This window comes from Anoplophora glabripennis, unplaced genomic scaffold (genome assembly GCF_000390285.2).
Source record: "Anoplophora glabripennis isolate ALB-LARVAE unplaced genomic scaffold, Agla_2.0 scaffold1186, whole genome shotgun sequence".
Lineage (NCBI taxonomy): Eukaryota > Metazoa > Arthropoda > Insecta > Coleoptera > Cerambycidae > Anoplophora > Anoplophora glabripennis.
In genome coordinates this window covers 7,491-16,903 of record NW_019417265.1, presented here as the reverse complement: position 1 = coordinate 16,903, position 9,413 = coordinate 7,491, and the positions used below count along the sequence as shown (strand labels likewise).

Genomic DNA, 9,413 nt, shown 5'->3' with positions numbered 1-9,413 from the left:
ACGGATATGCTTATTTATCTCGAAAACGGTTGTTTTCTCGAACAAAATTGAAAAGCAAAAAAACCCTCTAAATTGAACTAGCCACCCAATTTGCTAACTGGAAGATGTCAGAGGCGTACTACGAAAAAGTTGGGGGGGGGGGATAAAGAAGCCTCAACCCCCAAAAACGTATCACCCTGTAGATTTTAAAAATCTTTAAAATGCTTGAAATGATGTCCTTATAGGAAGTATTAACCACACCAAATTTTAAATTGATATTTTGAAAAGTGAGCGAGATATTTTAATTAATAGAAAAATATAAATAAACTTTGACCCCCTGTAGCTCCGCTACTGATCGAGATCGGACTCATGTTTATATAAACTTTTTTGCTTAAAATGATAAGATCTATCACCCATTTCAGTTTGTGCCTTAAAACCTGAATCACCCTGTATATAGTTAATGCGTAAATAATAAACTTTATTTATAACAAAATATGTTCAAATTAGACAGTTGGCATTACGATATTCGAATTCCTTGGCTTGCGAGACATCAGATTAAGAAAAAGATCGAAATTGGTCCATTAGAATCCGAGATAATGCAGTTTTTTTCGTACATTCGCATTTTGAACCTTCGAATTCAGTCTCGGAGCGAAAGCCCCCTCCCTCACTTTTCGTGTTTTGAGTCGCGTGCGAGCGACAGCTTTTCCGCTGATTTATCTATGTTGCCGATAATATGGATATGAAAATTTCCAACTTAGAACTTGGAAAAACGAAGCCACTGGATCAAAAGATAGTGGTGTTTATAAATTAACGGTAAATGCCGATAAACTTTGACCGTTTATATCTCGAGATACAATAAATGGAATTTAACTTTTTTTTTAAATAAGCGTCATTCCGAGTACTTTAAAATTATAATTTTTTTTTAGTAATTTTATTTATATACACATACTAGTTTTTATCTTTGTGTTCTTTTTTTGTGTATTCTGACTTGCCATAAATGTACTATTGTATATCAAATGGTCAAATAAAGCTATCTATCTATCTATAATCAACCGATTTCAATTTTTCAAAAACCATTTGAAAGTTTGAATGGTCTTTTGTATGTGAAAAAATTTTTCAAGTATCTAGATGCTTTATTTGAGGCTGTGCAAAATTTTGAAAATTTGAAATTTTTTTTCCAAAGAATTATTTTGCTCTAAATTTTGTTTACCAAAATTAGAATGCCCTCGGAGCAATTAAAATATTTTTAAAAATGTATCCAAAAAACTTAATTATTTTGCTTTTTTTTCATGAATTATTGCTATTTTGCAGTGTACTGTGCAAAATTCAATTCTAAAATATTTCCTTTTCAACATTCTTTCAAAATGCATAGATTCCAAGATATAAATAAAAAACTCAGATAAAATAGGTATTTTTTTAAATTTTTTAAACATTTTTTGCAATTTTGAAAATATTCCGGACTTCGCTCAGATCTAAGGATCTAACACTTTTATTATGTGAATTGTACTGAAGGTAGTAATCCAGCAAAAATTAGCCTAATCTTGAAAAACGCGTTCTTTTTAGCTGTAGATTCACCGGTAGTACCGGTACCATTTGTGCTACTTCTTTTGAAAACACCCTGTATAATTGAAGGCTGGACTTGCCATTTTTAAAATTTTTATCTTAATACATGAACTTGAAATTGGATAATGAACAAACCTTGACGCATGAAATCGGGGTCAGAGAGCAATAACATTATTTTTGATAATGCTATTTGTGGAATCAAATTTCCAAAAAGCAGATATGAAGTGTTACACGAGGTTATATATTATCCATGTGTGTAGTATGCTGTTCTGAAGCAATAAAAACACCAAATTTGGTGCTTCACAATTTCCATTTCTATTTATTTCAAATAGGACAACTTCCCAGTAGACAGATAACAATGTTCTCATTTGAGAATAGGTAATATTTTCACTTGTAGTTTAGCAGCATCTGTTTCTTCTTGATTAAAAAATTTAAGCAGTGCCTTGGCTAGGATCATCTTGCTTGACAATTTGATACAGAAATTAAAACATCCAAATTTAAAAACAAATGTCAAAAATAATTTATTTATAAATAATTCGATATTTACATTACTTATTAATAATTTCTAATTTGTAAAACGTTTGAAGCTATTCACAGAACACTTGTGACGTCACACCACTCGATTAGTTCGACCCGCCGACTCAAATTGTTTATTTGTACCTAGTTAACGTTTCGAAAAATCATTCATTATTTTGAGGTAGAAATTGTTGAAAAAAAATCTGTTTTGCACATTAACTAACTACGATTTTCTTTCTGAAAATGAATTTAAAAAATATGCTAAATGAACCCATTGTACTAGAGTATCTCTAAACCTTTTCAACTAGCAGTTGTTCATTGCGGAGCTTTTTTGTGTCAATCTTTGTTTCATTATCACATACTCTCCCTCTTGCGGAGAACATCTTCATGCTTAAAACGTTGTTACAGTCGTTGTCAATTTTGATTTTCCACAAAAAGAACCCTATGAGGGCACAGATGTATACAAAAACGTACATGGCCCCCGCAGTATTCGAGATCATTTCAAAATAACCATCGGTACAGTAACGGTAGATCCAGTGGAAGATATAGAAGAGCCTGTAGAGTCCAAGGGGTACCATGTAGTACAGTAAGCTCTTCTCCACTTCCCTCTGCCTGCAGATCATGTAGACTTGGGGTAGAATAGCTACTGCCTCCAGGAATATGCTGAACGACCACATAACCTAAAAATAACATACAGGGTGTTTCATAAAATTTGCCGATTTGTTATATCTTTTTTTTTTTGGTGTACCGTTGAAGAGATATTTTGAAAAATATTTCAACATTTTTTTATCAGCATGCCAATTATTAAATAGTTTTACCAGTACTATATAAAAAATTCCGAGTGAAACAAAATACATTTATACTTTTTATTAAAGAAAATAATTTTGTGACAATTTTTTTCACTCTAATGATTTGATTTGATAATCTTTCCAGTTTTGAGGTTAGGTTCTTGGGTTAAGGTGTCAGATTTGGGTACAGTATGGCATAAGGTGTGTGCTCTCGGAAAAATTGTTGATCGAATCTGTACAATAAAGATATTTTTCATTTTTTTTATTAATCCTTAATTTAGTGAGTTTAAACTTAGTTAATGTCGGTTTTGAGGTTAGGTTTTTTAAATTCAAATTCATGGTTTGGGTATAACATGTTACGTATGGTTCTACTGAATCTATTTCGTACTTTTGGTATGTAAAAAAACTCTTTTTCCAATGTAAATTTCGTTTAAGGCTTTTAGGTTAGAATGAATAATTTTGACGTTAGGTTTTTGAAGAAAAAACATCAGATATATCATCAAGGGCCATAATAATCAATTTTATTAATAGCAGGTACTTTTGAAACATTTTTTCCTACAACTGAACATCGAGTATTTAAAAATTTTTTTCTTCGACATTGAGGTTGGGGCGCTCCCTAAGCATTAAAAAAAAGGGTTTTTTCGAAAAAACCTCACCGGAATTTAGATTACCACGAGATGGCGAGAATTTTGTCCAATATTTCCCATTGCGCATGGTCTCGAATTTTTCCCATTTGAAATCAAATCATTGAAAAAACATGGCAAATAAACATACCTCTGTAAACGTCATGTCATAGTTGAATTGCAGTGATAACAGGAAACATGGGATCAGCAGCAATTCCGTAAAAAATGTGTCTTCGGTCTTTCTGTAGGACTTCCTGAAGATGACGAATATTAATACCACGATGACGGAGTGCAAAATGATGTAGGTTATCTTGAAAGCGCTGTTATAAATTGTGATGTAATTCGTCCATACATCTAAGTATCTAGCGGAGTACACTAGGGCGAAAAGTACTTGCGTTTTTCCTGAGATGCCTAAAATGTATTTTTTTTTAATCTACATATATTTAGTTTAAATATGTATAAAAATATTTATTAAGGATGTATAGTCTTTCCGATCTCAATTGAAGACCAAAGAAGGCAGTATATACTAGGTTTGGTCGCTACGCAGCAACTATTTGAAAAACTTGTTCCTATATTTATTTAGGCATACCCATATACAGGTCTGGTCGAACTAAAGGTGGTGGTGGTTGAAATGTATACGACCGGTTAAAGAATGAGAACACGGAAAAACGGCGCACAAACACAGCCGCACTGGGCGACTGGGCCATAAATTTCAGTTGTTGACAAATTGCCTAGCAGTACAGCGGAATTATTTTATTGTTGATTAACTTTTCTAACCTAAGATAACAACATTTCCTCATCTTTTCCTGTCACGGATATGTTCATACCTTCCCGTTGGTTCTTGTGAGCAGTAATAATAATTTAATGAAAATGTAAATGCTTTTTGATATGTCATAACCAAAATTTACCATCAATATAATAAAATCGTTTGAGGACATAAATAATTAAAATATGTTGTTGGCAAAATGAACAAATAAAAGAAATTTTTTACACATTATATACAAATTAATATTATTTTTTACCTTTAACAGAAAACTTTTTTAGATACGCATATGAAAGTCATTAAATTTTATTGCTAGGCGTTTTTATACATGTTCAACTGACTTCGGAAAGACTATACGTAATAGACATACGTGAATAACAGACAACATTTACATAAAATATGATAATGAGAAAATAATATTTAATAATTATAATATCTAAACATTCTAGACACAATTCACGCAATAACTGTAACAGTTAACTTTAAGACAATGTTTTATACGTCGACCTCTTCTGAGTACGGCAAATAGAGTATGGATCAGTTTTTTCAGAGAAATAATTGACTTTTGTTTTAAATACATAAAAAGACGTTCTTACTTGTCAAAATATCGAAAGCATAATGAGATTACAAAAGAAAACGTTAAAAGTCAAAAAAAAAGTGCCACAATCTACAAATACACAAATTTAGGCTTTTTTTTAGCTATATTTTTTATTTAATTTTAAGCACATAAAATTCGACTTAGTTCCGATTTTTGAAACAGGCATGTCTTTGGTCTAATTTTTACTTATTTTTTATTTATCTTGTCGATAATGCAATAATATATAGGGTGTAGATGACGACTTCCGGTATAACCGGAAGCGCTACAACAATGGCTTTATAAAGAGAGATAACGGGAGTAGGTGTCCCCGAAATCCCGAAAGCCAAAATTTTCAAAATTGAAATCACAGTAGTCTCTGAAATATTCTAAGAAATAGAGAACCAGAAGATAAAAAAAATAAGACTATTTTTTTTGTGCGCATCGCCAAAGATGATCTTTTAAAATCAAATTTTGGTTATAACTTTTACAAAATGTATTGTGTTGAGTTTTTGTGCTTGTTAGTTTTTGAGGATGCTAAAAATGTTGTTACAAGTAATTTTCAATTTACACTAGGAAAATTAGTGAAAATAAAAGAGAAACTCAAAAAAATTTTTGCAACATAATCAAAATTAATTCAAAAAATATTTATTACAACCATTTTCAATAATAGATATAATGCAATATAATACAACAATTTAAAATATAATTTTTTTTCTATTTTTATGAAAAATAACTTTTTAAATGAACGATAACTTCATTTATTTATTTAATAATAGTAAAATAGTTCCGGAATTGAAATTTTAATTAATATTTCGTTTAATAATAATTTTTGTCACATTTTTGTAAATTAAAAAAAAATTAATTATAAAAATGCATTTTTTCTGGGTTTCAGGGCTATTCTACGAATTCGTAAATATGCCCATTATTTTTTCGTCGAGCTACCGCGGTTAAAAAAAAAGAAATTTTTACGATGAATAGAGGTCTAGATATTGCAAAATTTTACAGCGCGCATCAATTTCAACACCACGCCGGACATTTTATTTAGCAAGTACCTTCTCTTTAAAGGGCGCGTGGGTCGTTAATTTTCCACATTTTTCAGTGCAATTCACGGGAAATCGTAGTTTACGTCATAAATTTTATTTTGCGAAAAAATTAAGTCTTAAAAAAAATTCTTATCTTGGCTCCTGTTGGTCGTAGAGGGTGCTTTTTTCTTAAAAAAAATTGTGTATTTTTTTGCCAGCTATCCATTGAATCTATTCTCGGTGAGGTAGCATAAATAGCAACAATTTTATTCAAATTGTTTATAAGCGAAAAACGCACGATTTTTTAATGCACAATTTGAGAATGTTAATGTCAAAAATACGGTGATATGTTTCAATAGGTCGCTTAATTACGTCTTTAAGATTAGAATGACGTTTTCAGAATCATGTTTGGTTGAAAATTAACGCCTGTACAGAGGCTTAAAGTTCATAACTTTTGGAGTCTCCGTTGTAAACAAATTGAATTGTGCGAAAACTATTGCACCTACAGAGCCCACTTTTGGCACACTTTTAAAGTATGACAAAACTCTCAACTTGTCATAGGTTTTATAAAATTTTAACAATAAATTCGATAGTTATAAACAAATTAAAAAATGGGCACTTCTCTTGTTTTTTTTTTGAAATAACTTTTTTGTTTATTAACCGATTTTAATTTGACAAGTCTCATTTTGTAGATAATTTTACTCCCTACAAGCTGTCTAAGAGTCACTTTTCGCTAAAATTGATGGTTTTTCCCTGCAAAGAGAAAAAACTGTTTTCCTCACATATTTGTTTAAATAGAAAAAGTTAGCTAATAAAAGTTTTTGACTCACGAGATGAGAGATGTCTTGTATTATGTTCCTTTAGACAATTTTACAATAATCTTGCGGATAGGACTTTTTTCGAGTAAAAATTTTATTTACTTGGTGTTATGTTATGTTCTTTTCATTGGAAAGGGTTGTCGCGAATAGGCGCGCCCTCTGAAGCCCTTTTTTGAAAACATTCCTGCTGGAGCGGCGAGACGTGGTTTAGTATTAGTATTGTACGAGAGCTCAACCGAGCAAGAGGTTATTTTGAGATAGAATAAAAAAAATATAAAAAATACAGTCCACACATTTTGTTATTTGAACCAAGCGATACCTATGTTAAAGTCAAGAACACTTGGCCTAATTGTAAAACTCTAGCTGAGAATTTTCTCAATTATATTTTAAAATTTAACTTTAAAGAACAACCAAATGTCCTAACTGATTTTTTTTTTTTCATCTTGAACCCCATTTACTTTGGAAATTGCAAATTGCTTACTTACCCCCACACGATTTCCGTCTAATTAGGTTGGTTAAAAGGTGCAACACAGAAAACAAGTGCAGAAAATCTGCGATAAATTGGAACACGGTCGTCATCGTACAAAAAAACTATTTAACGTCGAATGCATAAAACAGAGTCGAAAAAAATACTCTTCGTGATCTTCACGCGTTGTCAGCGCGCGAATTAAACAGGATCAAAACAGTAATTAATTGTGTTAGAAATTGATATGATGCAACAGTTCGATGATTGTCTTTATAGTTATTTTTATCAAAATAAAAGTATTGTGGAAATATCGTAGATATTATGAGGCGGCGGTATTTCTCTTAAGGTCAAGGCCGTTTCGAACAAGTCTATCGTTCCAAAATTCCCGAGTTAAATAGAATTTTACATAACGAGCGCGGAAAGTACCGTAAATCACACGAAGTGTTATTTTTGCCATAACCCACAACGTAAGAAAAAAGACAAACATTACTAAATTTTTTATATTATTACAACTTTTTATAAAAAGCTATATAGGTATGGAAATTATTATAAGTACATATATAATATTATACACGCTGAAACATTTTATTTAGGCTTTTCGTCATTAAAAATACGCACTGTGTTTCAAAATGATAGCACAAAGTTCATTTTTTTTCTAGTTGCAATTTAAAAAAATCGCTGAAACAGGTCAATTATTAGTAAGTAGAAATTCTCACTTTTCTGCAATATTTTCTATTCTTTTGAGCCATACTTGATAGACCTATAACATTACCGACATTTTTTTTAATAGGACGCTGTATATTTTGTAGTATAAATAGATAGCCCTTCTAAATGCGAATTTAGCGATATAAGGTTATACATACTTGTTTGTCGTAGTTTTCAAAAAAAAAAATATATAAAAAATTGTTTTTTTCTGTCTCTTCTGTACTTTAAAAAACGTATTAAACGTATTAACGTAAAACCTTTATAACATACAATATAGCGTATCGCTACAGACTGCTACTTAAATGCTGAAAATTGGCAACCCTAAATGGAAGCAGGGTCTCCTTAGCCGGCTTCCAGCTATAAAATTTAGCGTGGTAACTCTTCTACTTGGTAATAGGCGGCAGTTCCAGCGGTGGCTTTGTTGCCAAATAATAACTGCTAAATAAATTTAATGCTTTCAATTATGTAATTANGATATTATATCGATTCGAATGGGCGGGGTTTCGATATTATTTCGATGGCAAAATTTTCAAGAGTCCCGATATATCGATATTATTTCGATCTCGATTCGGAATCATCGAATCGACATTTCGGGAGTCCCTGCACAGGGTACTTTTTAACATGGAATAACTGACCATAAAGTCAAAGGTTTAATTTTATTAATTTTTTGTTCGAAATATGCCAGTAATAGCGCTTTTTAAAAAGGCAAACTAATCAAGTTTGTGGACAATTTTTTAAAAATATTTTAATTGCTCCGAGGGCATTCTAATTTTGGTAAAAAAAACTTTAGAGTATAATAAAACAACACACCAAATTTCATTAAAATCGATTAAAATAATTTTTTGAAAACAATTTTCAAAAAAAAGTTTCGAATTTTCAATATGTTACACAGCCTCAAATAAAGCATCTAGATACTTGAAAATTTTTTCACATAGAAAAGACCGCCCAACCTTTCAAATGGTTTTTGAAAAATTGAAATCGGTTGCTTAGGACGGCCACAGTAAATTTTTAAAGTTAACACTCTTTTTTTTATTTTTTAACAATTAGATTATATTTATCAATTTGCAATTTAGTTTTTTTTTTCAAAAATTATAGTTTTAAAGTACTATTTTTTCTTTTTTTTATCTGTATATAACAAAAAAATCAATTTCCAAATAATTTTTTTAAATTTGTTTAAACAAAAATTATTTAAATAATTGTAATAATTATAACTAAATACATTCATATTCAGTGTTGAAATATACATATACGTAAACAAAATTTTTCATTGAAAAAATGCAATAGCATAAGGTAATATATACAGGGTGATTCAGGTTTTAAGGCACAAACTGAAATGGGTGATAGATCTTATCATTTTAAGCAAAAAAGTTTATATAAACTTGAGTCCGATCTCGATCAGTAGCGGAGCTACAGGGGGTCAAAGTTTATTTTTTTTTTCTATTAATTAAAATATCTCGCTCACTTTTCAAAATATCAATTTAAAATTTGGTGTGGTTAATACTTCCTATAAGGACATCATTTCAAGCATTTTAAAGATTTTTAAAATCTACAGGGTGATACGTTTTTGGGGGTTGAGGCTTCTTTATCCCCCCC

General features: G+C 30.6%; 1 protein-coding gene across 1 annotated transcript; it reads right to left on the bottom strand.

The window, feature by feature from the left end:
- Window positions 1–2,039: 2,039 nt before the first annotated feature.
- Window positions 2,040–7,339, bottom strand: LOC108914901 (ER lumen protein-retaining receptor-like). Its single transcript, XM_018720819.1, has 3 exons — window positions 7,135–7,339; window positions 3,621–3,880; window positions 2,040–2,738 (listed from the first exon to the last, which is right to left on the bottom strand). Exons 1-3 carry the CDS (start codon window positions 7,226–7,228, stop codon window positions 2,349–2,351), a joined length of 744 nt encoding a protein of 247 aa, XP_018576335.1. The 5' UTR covers window positions 7,229–7,339; the 3' UTR covers window positions 2,040–2,348.
- Between the last annotated feature and the right edge of the window lie 2,074 nt (window positions 7,340–9,413).

What these genes read in the sequence shown, in the direction of transcription:
- LOC108914901 (XM_018720819.1), bottom strand. Translation starts at nt 7,228, where the DNA reads ATGACGACCGTGTTCCAATTTATCGCAGATTTTCTGCACTTGTTTTCT. An exon ending in TAGACGGAAATCGTGTGGGG is followed by an intron (nt 3,881 to 7,134) that starts GTAAGTAAGCAA and finishes AATACATTTTAG; the next exon opens with GCATCTCAGGAAAAACGCAA. An exon ending in ATGACATGACGTTTACAGAG is followed by an intron (nt 2,739 to 3,620) that starts GTATGTTTATTT and finishes TGTTATTTTTAG; the next exon opens with GTTATGTGGTCGTTCAGCAT.